Source organism: Miniopterus natalensis, chromosome 2 (genome assembly GCF_054644295.1).
Source record: "Miniopterus natalensis isolate mMinNat1 chromosome 2, mMinNat1.hap1, whole genome shotgun sequence".
NCBI lineage: Eukaryota > Metazoa > Chordata > Mammalia > Chiroptera > Miniopteridae > Miniopterus > Miniopterus natalensis.
The window spans coordinates 160,577,724-160,597,377 of record NC_142082.1 but is presented as its reverse complement, the minus strand read 5'-3'; the positions used below and the strand labels follow the sequence as shown (position 1 = coordinate 160,597,377).

General features: G+C 34.5%; 1 protein-coding gene across 3 annotated transcripts in view; it reads left to right on the top strand.

Annotated features, from left to right (window-relative positions):
• The window catches only part of PIK3C2G (phosphatidylinositol-4-phosphate 3-kinase catalytic subunit type 2 gamma), a 233,360-nt gene that overhangs the window by 164,162 nt on the left and 49,544 nt on the right, over positions 1–19,654 (top strand). For all 3 annotated transcript variants that reach the window (XM_016197493.2, XM_016197491.2, XM_087813943.1), the window contains 2 exons: positions 3,412–3,568; positions 10,245–10,354. In XM_016197493.2, coding sequence (XP_016052979.2) covers positions 3,412–3,568; positions 10,245–10,354 — 267 coding nt within the window. The remainder of the gene's footprint in view (positions 1–3,411; positions 3,569–10,244; positions 10,355–19,654) is intronic.

Genomic DNA, 19,654 nt, shown 5'->3' with positions numbered 1-19,654 from the left:
GATCATTTGTTAGGAAAAAATTTATAAGACTACTAAAAACTATGAAGGAAAAAAATATATTAGCTGTAAGGCTAAGTAAATAGGTAAGGCAAAGTAAGAGAGAAATCATCCAGGAATAGGTTAATTACAGAAGATTTCTTATAAGAATTTTTTTTTTATCATTATCTAAGTCATCAGGTGAGAGAGAGAGAGAAAAACATGGCTAGAAGGGGGAAAGAATACAGGTAAAAGATAAAAGGGACAAAAACAGGAACAGGTAGAACTTGGGCAAGTCATGGTAAAACCACTGATCTGGACAAATGTAGTTAGTCACAACAAAAAAGTTTTGGTGTGTTTGTACAACTATAAATGAAAGATTTTGAACATATGATTCAGAATTCAATAACAGTATAGACTGTAAGAGATCGAATAGTTTCTAGTCTTCCCTCTTGGCACAACCAATTTATTTCTCAGATTTATAAGTATTGCTTAAACTTGAGACAGGGCAGTACATGAATTCTGCAACCTTGGATTAGGTTCCCTTTTCAGTGGACTGATGAACAAATCCCAGCTACGACTCCTACAGCCTGTAGAAATGGGGTAGGATTTTGTTTTACCTGTGAGGCTTCTTGCCATTTATAGAAAAATTTTAGTCTTATTTTCATATTTTAAAAATTGCTCAGAACCTAGCCATGTAAAATCATACAGAAAAGATACAGGATTTTACATTGCTGAACACACTGAAAATTTAGACTGTGATATTTAAACACAGCTAAAATTATGCTCTTCAGTATTATTATGAGTTTGTATTGTCTCTAATTTGGATGTTTCTTTTGTGTATTTGACTTTCTGCTATGGTATTTCTTCATGTGATTTATAATGGTGGTTGCTATGGAAGAAGGAAATGTGTTACCACACAAACTTGAGCATAACTACAAAAACTCCCCAGGAGAAAATAAATTTGGTGAAACATTTTTCTCTGTTGAAAAGAAAAGCAAAAATAATTTCAGTAAATTGTAAATTTAAGACTCTTAAAATTTTTTCAGAAGTTCCATTCAATATAGTAAATGTAATATAAAAAATAAGATAAAACTATTGGAAAACTTATTAATAAAATTAAGATTTTTTTATTGTGAAAATCTGGGGTATTGCTAAAACTCTACTAAAATGTTAGAAATAATGATGATTACATGGGTGAGTGATATGTGAAAAATATTACGAAATTCAAAGATATACTTACAGGTTTATGCAACCAAACAGCTGCATATTCAAAGAATGAGATTTAATCACATGGAGCAGCTGGGAGTAAGTTAAACTTTGAAGGAAGGAAAATATTTTACTGACAAGGTTCAGCTCTGAGAACCCTTTTATTACTTTTGGGACTAATAATAGTATTAAACAATCATTGAGGTCTTTCTGTGTGCCCCACTGTGTTCTAAGAAGTTTTATATAATGTAACCCATTTAATCCCAGGAGTCCAGTACTCTTAGACCCATTTTACAGAGGAGGAAACTGAGGTACGAAGAAACGTAACTTGCTGAGGGCCACAGAACTTGTGATAGAACTATATGAAGCCTGGCTGACAGGACCTGCAGGCTCTTCCCTCTGCATAGAGCCTCTAATCATAGCAATTCAGAAGTGTGTAGCCCTGTCTATGTGCCAGGAATCTGTGTACATTTTCTCTATTAATCTTCACAACAATTCTAAGAGCTATATATTACTTATTCATTTCAGACATGAGGAAAATGAGATATGGCAGGTCCAGGATTAGAACATGCTATATCATGTTTTCAACATCTCTGCTTCTACCTTGGCTAAAATAAAGGGCTGTAAAGTAAACTCATAGCATATAGGTTGGATGAGTCAATAAAAGCCAAATATAAGAGGATTTTTGAGCAAAACTTTTAAAATTAGGACTTGAATCTTAGGATACATTCATCAGTGTCTAGGAGCTCAATAAACCTTGTTGAATAATGAATGCTCAAATTAATGAATATAAACTTAAGTGAGGATATTATTATACCAGTCTTTCCTTCTAACATTCAATGGTTAGCATGAATCACAAAATCAGATAAAATAAAATAAAATAATAAAATAACCAAAGCCAGACAGAGGTAGGTTATATTTTCTTTAAAATACTTCACCTGCCAAGTCCAGTCAGCCATAAAATGTCTGTCCCACTGTCTCAGATCAGCCACAAAATACCTGGGTTGTGGCTTTCTGATTTGAATAGCCATACTTCCGAAAGATCTGGTTAACTAAGTCAGATTAGTGATTTCCCACTCTATCACATTTTTACTAAAATAGCTAAGCATAGCAATATTAAAGAATACAATTATTCTTTATCATTGAAAGAAAAAAAAGAGAGGCTTCCTCAATAATCCATTTACTGCTTTGACTAATCTTAGTTATATCTAGGTTGCTAGGCTCAAATTTTAAAAATATGATTTTTAAAATTCATTCAAAAATCTTTACTGTTTTAAGCAATTTTTTACCCAAAACTGCATTCCTATCTCAAATGCTTCTTTGGACCTTGGGCCAAATCAGTATCAAAACTCGCTTGTGTTTTTCTTATTCAGTGAGTGAGGCTTAATCAGAGAGAAGTTTCCAGTCCTTCCTTTGGCAGTTTCTATTAGAAGTGCTTACACTTCATCTCAGGTCTCTTCATCTCTTCATGTCTCAAGTAATGGGGGGGGGGGGAGAAAAAAAAAAAGACCAAAAAATAAGGGAAACAGTGTCATCTCTCTGGTCCTTTATTTATCTGTTTTTCCAGCCTTGGAACCTTAGGGGGCGATATTACTTACATAGCAACATGGTCAGTTTATATTTCCTCTTTTCTGATAAGTATTTTTATTGGGCTTAGTGTGAAATGAAATATAGCTACATCTTTTTTCCCTTATTAAGCATCTGATAGTGAATTAGTAACATCTGCTTTTTTCATAGATTGCCTTCTAAAAGAACTAGTCATTAAATGTCTCAGCTTTTACCTGAAACATTTTTTCCTAAAAGGTCAGCATACCTTCAAAGAAAAAACACACACCAAGAGATCAAATACAGGGTCCATTGGATCATTTCAAAATTTAGTAGTAAATATATTTTCTGTAAAATCACCTTCATTATTAATTTGTCCTTACATTAATTTTTAATGGATAATATCCCCATCACATATAACTTAGAATTAAGTATTTGAGATAATATAGGTTGACATTGTAAAATAAATTGTCCTTCCCTCTCTGTACAGCCAGCTATGTTATTCAAAATCTACAATTAGCAAGTTTCTCCAGCTGTCCCACAATGAAGGAGGTTAATCCATTAAAACAGAGAGAATTAAAAAAAAAAAAAAATTTAATGGAAATAAGTTGTTGTAACTGCCTAATTTAACCCTACGAACCATTTCTCCTGCTTAAGGTTGCTATTGTTTTTGGTTTATAGGGACCGAGCTCCTTTTATTTTTACTACAGAGATGGAATACTTTATTACAGAGGGTGGAAAAAACCCACAGCATTTCCAAGATTTTGTGGAGCTTTGCTGTCGAGCTTATAATATTGTCAGAAGGCACAGTCGACTACTTTTGAACCTGCTAGAAATGGTAAGTCCTTTGGGAAATAACAAAAATAATAAGCTTCATTTATGTCTGTCTTTGGGTAGTCCATTTTTGCTAATGGCTTGGAGTTCCCCAAAGAGCTATTACAAACAGAAAGAAATGAACAAACTAAAAGTACCATTGTATAGCTAATAAACACATCCCTTAATAAGTCATTCCATTAGTTCACAGTTATTGTCGCAAACATTTCTATTCAAGATAATATTGATATAATCGGGTTATCTCAGTATATCTTGATTAAAGATGAAGGACAGTAATTTAGAATATTGTATCAGTTGTATTGTGCTTTCAGATTTTTTTCAAAAGTGCTTTTAAAAACTATCACATTTACACATTACAGCAACCCAGTGATGTAGACCAGGCAAGGATTTTTCCTGGCTGTCCTCCCAATCTCTGCCTTTGATCACTTCCTATTTTCCAGAAATTGAAGGTCAAAATGTGAGGTGACTTGCTAGGAACTCAACTGGGAGATGCTACATTTAGTAGTATACATTGGGTCTACTGAGTCATGGTCCTGTATTATCTCTGTTGACCAAAGGGGAAAATTTAATGTTTAATTCCACAGTCCAACACAAAGAGATGATAGTCAGATATGCAGGATGAGAGGGAAGAAATCTGTTAGAAATATCTTCTGAGAGAAGAATGCAGTGATTCATTTGGTCACATACATACACACTAGTAATTGCAGCAAACTGAAGGAGAGAAATACAACTTTGGTAGATCAGTACAGTGTTTGGAGTCAATATAATCATCAAAAATAACTGGTTTAGAGGCTTCAGTTGACTATAATTATACTAGATGCTGTTAAGGGCACAAACTTGGTAGCCAGGACTTCCTGGGTTTGAATTCTAGTTTGGCATTTTACTGGCTACATTCCTCAGGGTATGTTACTTAACTCCAGTAAAACTCTGTTTTCTCATCTATTAAATGAAGATAATAGCATCTACCTTGTAGATGTAGGATTGATGAATGCACAACCTAATAGCTAATGCTTTGCATGAGCACTATGCTAAGATCCTATGTGTATTAATTGATTTACATTTCATAATAACCCTAATAGATAATTAATATAAAGCATTTAGCACAGCACCTGCCATATAATAGGATTCAGTTAATTTATTATACTAGATCCTTGTTAATCTATAAGAGTACTGCCCAATACAGTGTCCTCTAGTCACATGTGGTTATTTAAATGTAAGTTAATTAGTATTGAATAAAATTTTAAATTCAGCTCCTTAGGCTCACTAGTCACATTTCAAGGGCTCAGCACTTCAGTAGACACATGTGGTTAGTAGCACCACACTCGACAGCACCTCTATAAAACATTTCCATCATTGCAGAAAAGCTCTATTAGTTAGTACTGAATAAATGTTGACCTTGTTGCAATGAAGATTTGATTTGGATCCATGTTTTAACTTTAAAACAACATATGTACCTTACTTCTCTTTTTTCTGTCTTCAAAAATGAGAATTTCTTAAAATATTATAAACATGTAGCCCTTCATATACAAAGAAATTTTTCCTTTATGTGTAAATGGATATATAAGGTTCTGTCCATCTCCAGAATTTTCCATTAATAACCAGTGACTCATTTCAGTAGATTTGTATTTCCCAATTCTATTAGGCCATATTGCTGTCATGATATGCCTTATGGTTCATAATCTGTGGTCATACCACAAAGGAAACTTTACCAAGACTGAGTCTGTGACCTTGACTCCATTTACATAATAAATATTCTGATAGTATCAACTCTAATATATCCTTGGCCTCTAGGAGGCTCTAACTCATGAATCCATGAGCTCTTGAGTACTTACTATATGCCAGAAATTGGAGAGAATACATTATCATATAAGACCCAGTCAGTCTTAAAATTTTCAATTTAATAAGGAAGATAAAGTTCATGTATACAAATAACGGAGGTATCCAACATTTCTAAATGTCTATAATGCTGTAAATAGCTATGTACAAGAGCAAGTACCATACTAACTACTACTCGAACCAGTCACAGACATTTCAAAAATAAACCCAAAGCAGAAAAGCACAAATATAGTTTATGCTGTTTCTCAGGAGACACTGAAATTATGCTGAATGATAATAAGTGAGCATGTGAAAGTGAAAGAATGGCTTTTTGAGAAAAATAGATTCAGAAAGCTATTGGTGAGCTTTTTTTCTTCTTATTTAGAAAACTTTTCTACCTACCTAAAAAGAAAACTACTAGCATGAGTCACAATATATTAAATAATCATGAAATTATAGAGTTAATGTAATCTTATTTCCTTTTAAAATGTCGATGTATGTTATTTTAATCAAGAATTTTTCAAATTCTCATAATGTAATATTAAAATTAGATCTTGAAGGTTTCTGTTATATAATATATCCCAAAAATCTATGCTTTAATTATTTAAGTCTTGACTCTTAGGCTAAGGAGGAAAATTTGGCAGTGAAGAACACTAATTCAGATTAAGCATATAATCTTAGATTTAGACTGTCACAGACACTGAGACAGAGATTAGAGGCAATGTGTACCAATTAGACCAATGAACAAATATACGTATGTAAAACAACAGTGTGTTATTCCCTTTGTTTCTAGTCTTTTACCTCTCGATTTTTTCCTTTTCGGATTTCACATGGCATTCTATAGATAATCAAAGCATCAGTAAAGGTTTCAGGACCACAATCACTGTACTATAGCTTCTTATAATAAAAACTAAATTTAAATTTATGAAAGATCATTTTCTACCTATGTGGGTAATCTACATTCCTCTCAGTTCTCTCTCAAAGTGACTCCTGCTGTGTAAGCTTCTCTAAAAAGAACTCAGCCTACTGCACTATGACCCAGTTATAATGTGAGAAATACTTGATATGAGTCATCAATTCTAGCATCCATGGATGGTCAGTAGCCAGGATTATGAGCCAGAAGCATGTGGTAAGTCTACTGTAGAGTTAATGGCTCATCCTGGGTAGAGAGCAGCATGAGTCCAGATATCCACAGTCCTTTTTATTTACTCCTGGGAAAAGCAGAGGAAAAATAATCCATGAAATTCCCATATTACTTAAAAGCACAACATCTGCAGGAGACTCAAGAGTGTTGCTGGCTGAATTCACTAACATAAAAGCCTGTATTTCATCAGCTTTTCTCTCATTAAAAAATCAATATCAGCTATTATGGAAGGATCCCAAAGAACATAGGGACCATTCACCCACTTTAAGATGTTTTTCACACCCATTATTATATCAGATATTTCCCAGCAGAAATCTTTCTAACTTCTCTTTGTGATGGTGAATAGTGTCTACTTCCTAAAGCACAACTATCAAAATAGATGTGGGTTTAGTAGGAAGAGAGCAGAAGTAGAAAATGTTTTAATGTTCCTGTCCTTTACAAAGGAACTTATCTGCTCATTGCCTGTCCTAGCCACCCTTTCCCTTTCCTATAGTGGCAATGAAATTATTACCCATGTAATCTAAGCTAGGAGACACTCGAACTACGTCTCTGTAGGTAAGAGAACAGACATGACTAAATGGACCCAGGTCTGGGGCAATCCTTACTCTGACAGGTAGATTCATAGCACTCAAAGCCTCCTCTCTAAGGAAAGGGACACATCAACAAGGCCAAAGTCAGCACTTGGTACGTCTAATCAGCCACATGACAGAGAGAGCTGGGATTCTTCGGATTTGAAGCTGGCTTCATTTCACACTCGAGTGGGGTGTGTGTGTGTGTGTGTGTGTGTGTATTGGCAGAGGAAGGAGTCAGTACAGGGTCTACTTTCCAAGGAAATGTTTGACAGAGTGCTAAGCAAGCAGGTATGAATTCAGGGTATTTATAGAAACTAGAAAGCAATCCAAATATAGGGAAAAGCCTGTCTTAGCAACTGGACAATCACAGTGTGATAAAGGAGAAAACTGCCTCAATAAGTACACAGATGTCTCTAGAATTCTAAGTACAGAACTGATAAGGGAAAGCCTAAGAGGGACTTTTGTTGCTTTTGAGAATATATCTCCCTATGGTTGATTTTAAGTTTAGTATTCAAATGTTGGACTTGCTACTTATAGGTTTTCAATGCCTAACAGGGTCAGATATTTTTTATTCATTCATTCATTCATTCATTCATTCATTCATTCATTCATTCACACATTCATTATTTCACAGGCATTCATTAAGTTCTAACTATTTACAAAACACCATGCTAGGCAATATAAACAATTCAACATTGAATAAAAACCCAGTTCCTGTTCTCAAAGAAGTTAAAATTCAATCTGACAAACATATACATGAACAAAATATAGTGAAATCTAGGCAGCAATGAGTACTGTGAAAGAGGTGGCACCAAGATATGATTGTAGTACAAAGAAAGCAGTAGTTAAATATTATCAAGATCTATGGTGCTTCAAGGAGAAAGAAGCATTGGAGTTAAGCTTTCAAGAGGAATTTCAATAGACAAGGAGGAAGAGGAAAGGAATTATGGCTGAGAGAAAAATATAAGGACTGTGAAGGTTTAAAGAGCATGGGCATAAAAAGTGTTGGAAATGGAAGGAATCGAGTGTACCCAGCCTGTGGTGCAGATGAAGGCCAATGCAGACAGGCTGATGTGACAGATTGCAGTGAGATTATGAAAAAACATTTATGACCAGAATGAGTATTTTGGATATTAATATATAAACACCTGAGAAGTTTTTTGTTTTTGATGAAGGGAGTACCATCACCTAACTTATATTTTAGATATAACTAGGACTTTATGTAATTAGAGAGAAGGGTTGGAAAACTAGAAAAAGGCTATTGAAGTTGTCTAAGCAAATGAAGAAGAGGAGCTGAACTATGGCAATAATTGCAATGGAAAGGCGAATGAATACAAGAGACTGTTGAGGTAGTTTTTATAGAATTAAGTGATTGGCGCTGACAGATAAAGTGATTGACACTGGAAAAAGGGAGGAAGTAGGGATCAAAGAAAATATGAATGTTTTGCTAGTTGGACAGTGGTGGAAGTGAAATGGAGATATAAAACAGGAAAGAGGAGGGAGCGTTTACAGGAGAAGAGAATTTGTTCAACTTAAATATCATAAATTTGAGATGCTTGATCATCCATGAGGAGAGGTGATTGAGAACTTTTCAGGACTACCTGATCCATTTTCATGGTTTCTATTACAATCTACATGCTGCTGACTCCCAAACTCATATTTACAGCTCTACGGTTTTTGCCTCACTCAGCTCTTCAAATATAGCCAATCAATCACCCAGTTTTCTCAATTCTATTTATATTTAAAATCCAGTAATTTCTTTTCATTCCTAAACAGTCTCCCAATCCATTCTCTTATTTGGCCTCACTTAAATCTGTTTTTCAAAAATAACAACAATGATCTCTATAAAATACAATTCATTCATTTTGTTCCCAATGTAAAAACACTAAAAGAGCTATCTCCTGCCTTTAGGATAAAGCACAAAATCTCTTATATTGCTAAAACATCCTACCCTACTTGCCTTTTCAACCCAATTTCTTGTCACTCACCCACAGGATACCCTATGTTCCAGAAAGCTATCCTGGATTTCTATCTGTGAACAAATGGATGATATCTTGCTTTCCTCGGTACATCTATATATGCTGTTCCCTTTATTTTTAGGATTAACAGCATCCTTCTTAACTTCCCACAACTGTAAAAGTGCCTCTATTCCAAAGCAGGAAATAATTTATCATCTTAGTCATAGAGGTACTGATGGCATCATCCCTCTTCTTTTATTTTTGCAAAGTTCACATTTATATCAGAAAGATCTATTTTTTCTCAGAGTTTTGCCCATAACTATAGAGAATATTATCCCTTCAGTCTAGTAAACAAAGTACTTTTATAAAGGTTGGCAGAAAAATGCCTGAGCTTTTGTACAATTATACCTTTAATTATTTCATTGCTTTAATAATCTTTAATAAATGAAATCACCACTTAACTAGAGAAAATTACATTCTAGTAGTCTGAATCATAGAGTCGTGGAAGAACATGAAATAAGGAAGAGGTATGAGTTTTACACTCTATGTGCTTACAACCATTTGACCTGGACACTCCAATTACAGTTTGGGGGAAACTACATTTTTCTTCTTTAAAATAGGCATTGTGATATAATTTTTGTAACAATGCGTAATATATAAAGCTCTTTTTTATTCATTAGCTATTTGATTCTCCCAGGATAGGTTGGGTATATTTATATCCACTTTAAAAATGAGAAAATGGAGGTTCAAAGAGGTTAAGAGACTTTTTCAAAATCATTCCAATTTTACATGGTGGGTCCAGGAATTCTGACATTAGATATCGTATTATTTCTACTGTACCATGCCAAATATGGCTTTTCTACAAGAAGGAAAGATAGAAATAAATAATACTATCATGCTTACTTCAATGGTTTATGATAAAATTAAATTATTAACCTGCAAGCACTTCAACAATTTTATTGGTTTTTATTTTTGTATTGTTATTGCTTCTACTACCAATTATAGGAGTTTAGAAAGCATGAACTTATAGTGATTCATGTGTACAAACTCAAAGGCACTGCTATGTATTTGTTTATATGTATTTGTCAAATTAAGCAAGTAAGCTTAACCAAACTCAACCAAGTAAGATTTTATTTGCATTTATTCTGAGGTTTTTTGCTTCTGTTTTGTTTGTGTGTTTGTTTTGCCAAGATGCTACATGCAGGATTGCCAGAGCTAAGTGGAATCCAAGACCTGAGATATGTTTACAATAATCTTCGTCCACAAGACACAGACCTGGAAGCAACAAGTCATTTTACCAAGTAAGGTTAGCTGTGAATAAGTGTGCGTTTATGCTTGTGTGCACACACAACCCACATCTGAGATGAATTTCGGGCGAACAGCCATTGCAATGGAACTATCATTTCTAGAACTAGCTTGTGTCTTCATTCCCAAGGGGTAGAAAAGAGCAATGTGAACTTCTAGCACAAGGCCTTAGTCAGTGTTTCTGTAGCACGCTATTGTTTGCTAACCAGGCTCTTTATCTAACACATTGTTCAATAAGAGGTCACTGAAAAGAGCCAGGACTGACATAAATAAATTGGTTGTTGTACTTGAACTACGTCCATAAAAACAATTTGGAAAGAGATTTATGATGGGATATGGACTCACTACTTTCATCTCTAAGACAATACAGTGATGTGTCATTACTTGGACAGAGCAATTATAGGGCTACAATTTACAAATAGTCCCTCCTACCATTAAAAAAATAAAAGGAGAAAACTATATATTAGATGAAAACAGCTCTTTTAGGCCCTAGCCAAAGCAAAAATGTAAATATGCTTTATGTGTCAGCCAGAGTCCCACCCTCCACATCCCCCAATTACATCTGCCTCTCCCAGATCTGTAAAGAGCAGAATCTTAGATATAGGTGAGTTTGCCTACATTGAATCATCTCCCCTTTCCATCCAAGAGGACTTGAACTACTATGGGAAGTAGATCAGAAGCAAATAATCTCTTGGCAGTGAGCCGGTATTTCACCTCCTGCATATTTTCTGCCAGGCTAATTTTCTCGCTTTCAGATGCTATGTAGTATGTTTTGTTAATTAAGCTTATTTTGAGAAATTTACAGTAAAGCACTAGTTCTCCATTGCAAACTTAAAAGACATCTAGTCATCTAAATGGGGGTGAGTCATTCCTCTGTTCAGTTATTGTCTGTGACTTGCCATTTCCTACCTCTTTCTTTTGACGGCCTTATAATTTAATTGTCTTTATGAAGGTTTATCCACCCCAACTCTATTATTACCAAATGAATCTTCTTTGGGGTAAATTACTTTTTCAATATTCATTCATTCCTGCTCTGTATATTTTACTCATGTTTACAGCTTCATCAGGGAGGAAGGGGTTGGGGGGACTGGATGAAAGAAGGTAAAAGGGGTAAGCAAAAAAACAAACAAAAACATGTCGAGGTAGGCAAAGGAGGGGGCATGGGAGTGGAAGGAGATTTTGCCTGAGGCAATGGGCACAGGATGAAGTGTACAGATGATGTTTTATTGAGCTGTACACTTGAAACCTGTATGGTTTTGTGAACCAATGTCACCCCCAAAAATTTAATTTTAAAAAAAAAGGGAGCTTTAAATGATAAGATTCAAATAAATGGTAAAAATTACATGCACCTGTTTACTTGTCTGTGTGAATAATATTATCTTAAGCTGAATTCTCTGACATCACATGGATTTCTAAACTTAAGGAGAAACTTGAAGTATAGTGCACATAATTTACCAAAAAAGAAACCAGTTTTGTGATGGATCCAGCATTGGGCCTGGTGCTTCAAGGAGTGTCATTAACTCTGCATAATTATGAGATCCCCTTGTGTATTTAAACTCTTTGTCTTGTTTCTTCTGATAGGCTAAAAGTATTTTATGTCACTGTTGATCACTACTAAGATACAGATAAAAATAAGACAAAAAGTCCCCCCTACCCTCCTGCCACCAAGCTCACAGGTCTGTCTTGAAGATGAGTGAGCTATCTGAGACACAGCATGTGTGGCTACCTGACTATAGTGTTAACATTAAGAAGCTGCCACTCTCAACCCTGTTTGAGACTTGAAAGAAAGAAATGGTTTTTCCTGCCTCTCCAAGGAAGTACTCTACTTATGAATAGTACAGGATCCTACCTCACCCCTACTTTCACATTCTAGGTTAAGAGCCGATTATGAATTCCAGAGGATGCTGTACTCCATGTGGCATTAAAAACCATCACAATGAATGGCATTCAGAAAAAAAAAAAAAAAAAAAAAAAGAATATAAAATTGTTTTGCTGGCCACAAAGGTTTTTCACATCATTGCCAACTCTTCTCTCTGTTTCCCTTGCTTTTTTCTACTCCCCTTTTAGCTGGGTGCTGTTGAAGAAAGTATCATGACTCAGTCCCTGCAAATTGATACTCTCATGTAATATCTCTGCTGGGCCCAGTGCTAGGCAACGAAGGCAACCATCCATTAAAATGCTGTCCAAATGGGTTATTTCAGAATTTTCAATCATCTCAAACCTTGGGTTAGCTGTCCTTAGAAACAGATAACCCATTTCACAGCCCAGACTGGGATCATTAAGCATAAGCTTCTCTGCCTACCTCCCCTCCCACATACAGATCATGCTTTTCACTTCACCCATTTCCTTCTCCAAAAATGTGAGAGGAAATTTTTCATGTTTTCCCAGTATTCCATTTGGTCTGTCACACAAATTTTTTGGTTTAGTAAGTATAAGAACTCTTGTTCTCCAGCTGAAATTGAAAGTAATTTGAAGCAAAACAAAACTCCAATCCTCAAAAAACAAATAGCTTGCATTAGTGAGGTGGTTTGGCAGCTAGAACCAAAGATTCTATCCGGTATCCTTGGGAAAAGGGATATACGTGGACTCAATTTGAAACCTAAAGACCCCCAGAAGCCACCAGGATCTGGCTAGTTTCTAATGGAAAACACGATCTTTTACTCTGCTTATCTCTGCCTATCATAGTTTACTTCTGTTTGTCCATTGGCCAGCATTGTCTAATATAAATTCCAGAGAGAGACAATCTCATTGACTTAACTAGTTTCCTTTGTCCCTATTGGACAGGGTCCTTCGTGAAAGCTTTCACAGATTCTCTTTTCTATCCATACTCCTATCATGGGCCATCCTTTCACAAGGAACAACCCAAAGCTTCTTCTCTGAACTCTGAGCTTTAGACAGAATAGCCTTAGTTATGAGGGGCCATTGGGCACAGCAGGCACAGTGACTGTCCCAACACGTACAACTGCGAAGCCATTGGAAATGTTGACGACACCCAGTCTCCACAACACAGACAAAGGAGCCAGAGCCCCTGAACCACCTAGGGTGTGCAGACACAGTGCCAATAATTCCCGGTGTTCCCTCATTCCTCCTCATTTATTTCTCATGGTTACAGAGTAAGACAAGACTTCGTGTGCTCAGATGTCTCAAAACATATTTCAGTGCCTTTCTATCTGGTTTCTCTTCAAGATTGAGAGAGTAAGGGACAGGGATAAAGATCACTAAGTTCTTTTATCATTACATTTTCTTGATGCTCTTTTTGTACTTTGTAAATTGTCATCTCGTGGATTATTGTATTCCACAAATAAAGGTCAGAATTTTCCTTTGTCTTAGCTTAACCATTGATGCCTACATAAGTAAATGCTCACAAGGGGGGGGAGAAAAAAAAAGAAACAATCTAGAGGAATTAGTGACAATGGTGTGCAACTTTCCCTAAATAAGAAAAGCAGATTCAAAGAAAAATGCAAAGTGAAATTTCTCTTTCAATGTAAAAGTTTCCCAGTTTTTAAATTTAATTATAAGAACTAATCTGGACTAAATTGACTTTATAAAGTAATTAATTTTTTGCAGGTATAACAGCTTAGCCTTTACAATACTGTACTTTCTAAATTGTGTGGCCTAGTCACACTCATTACAATGTTTGAAAGCTTAGTTACTGTTCTAAATTTCTGCAATAGGAGAATCTCTATTTTTCAGTTATGTAAGTTACACTGAGAATTTGCCCAGTTTGCCTAAATATCAAGTCAGAATGCACCTTTGCTGAAAAAAATATATTTTGAACTCTTTGGGAGACTATCAGTCTAAAGCTTAAAGGCATTTAAAAAGTTTAATGTACCCGCCAAGAGTACCAGAAATCATTAGTTAAAAAGATGGATAGTCCAGATGGCCCTGTTTCACAACAGCTGTTACCTCCCAACAGCTACATGCATTGTTCAGTCCTCACTGGTATGCTTGACCCTGTGCACTGCATCAAAGTACTATATTCCAGGAATTTAACAAGCAACAAGACTAAAATAATTTACTATTTTAAAATATATTTTTATATTTTAAAGATTTTTATTAGCTTAATTATAGTATAGCAACATTTATCACTATTGATTTTTCTATATTAGTGCATAATAAGATTTCTTGCTTTGCATACAATTTCATTTTAAAATCATCCATAAAATAAGCTGGTTTTGGGAGGGGAAGAAAATAACCTGGAATGTCATGTCGCTGGCACATTATTTATACATAATTAGACCAGTCCATCAACCTTTCCTTAGTTCCTTAATTCCATTTGCTTTGATTTGGTCAATTTTTGTAAGGAGCCTCCATACGAAATAGCAGTTAAAAATTACTTACTCATAGTCCAGGTCATGGAGCCTAGAACTCATGTTTGTAAGTAGAGTTAAGAACCTGTGATGACATTTACACAAGACTTGTTGACCCGTAGATGAATTCTAAAGACTTGACCCTTCATCTGGGAAAACAGCAAAGTTGTTTTTTTTTAATTTATCTTTATTGTTGAAAGTATTACAGATGTGCCCTTTTTTCCAAGTTCTAAATTATGAAATAGGAGAAAAGAAAAGAAACTCTAAAGTTACCTCTTCTTAATCCCTCTCTCTCTTTTGTAGGATTTCAAGAGAGTTTACCACATTTCAGTTTTCACAGACCATAATTTGTACATTTGTTTTCCTGTCTCCTCTACATGTAGTTTGTTACCTTTGGGGCTCTTATATATTTATTTCTTTACTTAACTGGTAGAATATTTCTGAAGTAATATTTGCATAATATTATTATATTTCCAGTGTTTTTCATATGTTACTTCATTTGATCCTATCAACAATCCTGGTGGGTGGTATGGTTTAGTTATCAATTATGTTTTATAGGTGAAACAATTGAGTCTCTTGATGGCTAAATGAGTTTCTTGATATGACAGGAAGAACTAATAAGTGACTTCAGACAGAACAAAATTGATTTCTTGCATAATCGGTGCTCTTGCCTGGAACTTAGCTAACTCAGACAGGAAAAAAAATCCTGCATATGTAACTCCTAAAGCTCTGATAATCTCTGATAAATATAGATGTTCTTTTACTTGAGTGTCTTCAGACTAGTTGAAATAACATGGTAGTAAAATGTCTAAATGCTTATAGCTATGTTTCTCAAATTAGGGTTCGATGCCATCAAAGCACAAGGATTAACATGAGATATCTTGTTTTAGTATCTATTTTCTATTAACCTTTTTGTTTTAACGTTTTGTTAGAATATGAAACTTAAATTTTTGTGTTCACATATGTATACATTACATACATGTGTAACCAAAATTATCAGTTGTTCTCTTTTTGGTGTCAGACAATCTTGAATTTTTAAAAATAAAAATGCATAGAGAGGAACATTTTTTTAAAAAAATTATGTACCTAGAGTGCATCAGAACTGATTATTCACTGAATTCATTTTGGAATGGTAATTTTTTGGTAAAAAAAATATGGGTTTGAATATCTATTGGTCCAATAGAATATAGGGGAAGAAGAAACTTTCCTCTACCCTCAAGGTTCTTTTGGCTGATCTAATAATCAATTAAGCATAAGATAGATTGAGAAGACAAAAATAACCAAATATAATTGCATACATAAGCGAGTCAAAGACCTCACATACATGAGAGAGTCAGAGACAGAAAGGGAAACTGAGGTATGTGTGGGATTCTGAGCTAAGGATGGGGTGAGGCACCTTGAGGTTGCAGAAGGTAATTGCAAGAAGAGCACATGTTCAATATTTATTAGTTTGCCCTACAATATAAAAAGTCATTTCTGGTTTTAACTCTTATCATGGGTCAAGCTCCTAATTTAAAGTATTCTAGTTAAGAGGGGAGCAGAAGTTTCTCGAGACCACAGGGTCTCAGTTGCCTTCAGCTCACAATAATCTTCATATCACTGGGGTACATCTTCAGGTGGCTTGTTCTGATACTTACAATAAATTTGTGACAAAATGAGAAATATCTTGATAGCATACTTATAGGTTTAAGCGTGAGAGAGTGCTGGTATAATATTTTAGAGATAATAAATCCAACATTAAACTATTATTTTTCTTTATCAAATAAAAGAAATTGTGACAAAGTTGTATTAATTCATTGTTCCCTGTGAATGACTAACAGAACTGTATACTCAGTCAGTAATTTCAAAAAAGTAACGTGTTTATTACACATGACAAAAATCACTGCAGGGAAAATGAAGTTTGAGAGTTAGATGAAGAAATGTGTTCATGGGGAGTGAGTCACTTCCTTATATGTGATAAAAGTATACTGTCAATGGTAAAATAAGAACATTCTCATGCAAATTCCTTCACAGAAAGTCTTTTGATCTATATTTCCTGATGCTATTAAAGAGACTGACCAGTAAAACAGGTATTCATCAAACTGCAAAATGATACAAAGAACTTCACCAACAGAAACATGTTCTTGAAATTTCCATCAGAAGTTGCCTGAGAACCTTCACTCAATTGCCATTCAACAATATTAAGGGCATTTCTTCTCAAAGGTTTTTCTGACTTTTCATGAAGCACTAAAAACTTTTGCCATTTTAGTCACATATTAATAAAAATTTGAGTTCAAAAATATAATTATTTCATCTGCGAAAAATGAAATCTGCCTAGATGCTGAACTTAAAATGAAAGATCAGAGCTCCAGGATTCAACTCAGTTTTCTGAGATTGATAAACTCAATTACCCATTTACATAGTTAAGGAAACCTGTTAGCAGCAGTTGCTTCTAATGATAAATTTAAGATATTTTTATCATATAAAAAGGTGCATATGTTATGAATCAGATAAACATGGGGTGGAATTTGGGGTTACTACTTTCTGGATGATGTCACTTTTGGTATGCATTTCACCTCTTGATTTTTTGTATCTATTGTGAAAATAATTACACTGCTTTCCTCTAAAGATGAAAGACTAACATAAGGCATTGTGTGCAGTGCCTGCCAAAAGATATATACTCCCTTAGGGCAGAAATCTGATTTCTTTCCTTCACATCTATGCCCCAGTACAGAAAACAATGCCCAGCAGGGAGTTAGAAGATCAAGACTGCTGGGAGGTTACCCCTAGGAATTTAAGAATTGGACCTTCCAGTTGCTGCTTTGGACCTGCAATATAAGGATAATCCAAAGCATAATCCTGCTGATGATGCAATTAAACCAAATAAACCAGAGAGCTGCCACCTGGATAAAACAGATCATCACAGAGGCCTAAAACCTACTGCTCTCAGGGCACCAGTACCAAGTTGAGTCATGAAACAGCACTATTGGATTAGACCCATTAATCTACCACCTGAAAGATGGGAGATAGATTTAGGTGAAAGTATATCCTAAAACTATGCAGGCTTATCATAAAAGTTTATCCTTCATCTCCACTCTTCTTACATCTTAACTGTTGAGCAATGTATGAATAAAGCATGAATATAGTTGAAGTTTTGCAAGGGTGAGCACATCAGAACTTAAGATTTACAGTTCACAAGCCTATCTTCATAAGAAATGAGTACATGCTGTCACTGAGATCTTTCCACCCTAACACATAAACTATGTTCAGTAAATATTTGTTGAATGAATGAATGGTAGGGTCTCCATAAGTCATGATTAATAGTATACTTCTACTATTATTATTATCTTCATGTCTTTACCAATAAAGAAATGTTGTATACTGTACTATATACCCATAAATTCAAAGAACATCTTTAGAAATAATGAACATTGTGGACATGAATAATGACCAGAGTCATGTTTTAACTTTCTTTTTTTTTTTTTTTAATATATCTTTATTGATTTCAGAGAGAGGAAGGGAAAGGGAGAGAGAGAGAGACAGAAACGTCAATGATGAGAGAGTCATTGATCGGCTGCAGCCCGCAACCCGGGCATGTGCCCTGACCGGGAATCGAACCCTGATCGCCTGGATCCTAGGTCGACGCTTAACCACTGAGCCACGCCTGGCCGGGCATATTTTAACTTTCTTAGCAAATTTTGGCCTAGGGTGATGTATAATAATGGAAAATTTGGCAATTTATTCAAAAAATTCTACTACCAGAACAAGATAAATGGGCTTAAAGTTTTATAAAATTGAGGGGACAATTATTAAACATTATGAACCACACTGCTAATATTGAGGACATGGCAGATTAGTTGTAAAGAAGGCATCGCAACTTTGATAGAAGCCTACCAGAAAAGTAGTGCTTGACTACAGTTAACATCCATTTCTCTTAGAAAATTTTAGTAAGTGCAGAATATAAAGAAACATAGACATCATACTATTAAAAGTAAGAAATTACAGGCATTCCCATTAATATCAGGGAAAAAAATAATGCCTTCTATATGGATAGTAAAGCTCTATATTTAAGCTTTGTTATATTATTATTTTCCATTTGAATAAGATGAAAAATACAACAATCCCAGAGAATTAACCAAAAAAAAAAATTGGAATAACAAGAGTTCAGTAAGATAAGTGGTTACAAGTTAAACATTCAAGATTCAGTAGTGAAAAAAAATTAAAAGAGAAATATTACATGATTACCTCAATAGATGCAGAAAATGCAGTTAATAAAATGTAGGATCACTCAGTTTGAAAAACTCTAGAAATAAAAAGGATTGTCCTTAACCTGTAACTAAAAACTTACAGAAAACATTCTACTTAATGATAAATATTGAAAGTGTTTCCTTAATAATCAGGAACAAACCTTGCTGTCACCACTTCTGCTTAACATTGAACTGGATGTTTTAGCAATACAAAGGATGACCAAAAAAAACCTCCTTAGTATTTGCAGATTACATAACTATGTCCATACAAATTTCAAATGAAAATACAGATATATTGTTAGGATTAATGAGTTAAAAATTTACTCATATATTATCAAATATTATTTAAAATAAAATTTTAAAATTTAAGAAATTTTCTGGAAAATCAAAAGACAAAAATTGCATATTGAAAGACACAGTGCATATTCAGAAAAATTACGTAGAATAACCAAACTAAGATATTTTAGAAAAACTATTGGACTTTGAAGAAAAATAAACTTTTTTTAAGCATCTAGGCAAAAAGAGTAAGTTCTTTATAAGGGAAAAAAAGCTCATCATGTCACCAGAGTTTTGGATAGTAATCTTTTATTCCAGAAAAAAATGGGATAATATATTTATGGCACTCAAAAAATAAAATTTGAGCCAAAAATGTACCTAGCTAAACTGACTTTCAAGTATAAAGGCCACAGACAAACTATTATTCACACCCAAAACTCAGAGACTTATTACCTTGAGCATTCCTGAAGAATTTATGAGAATT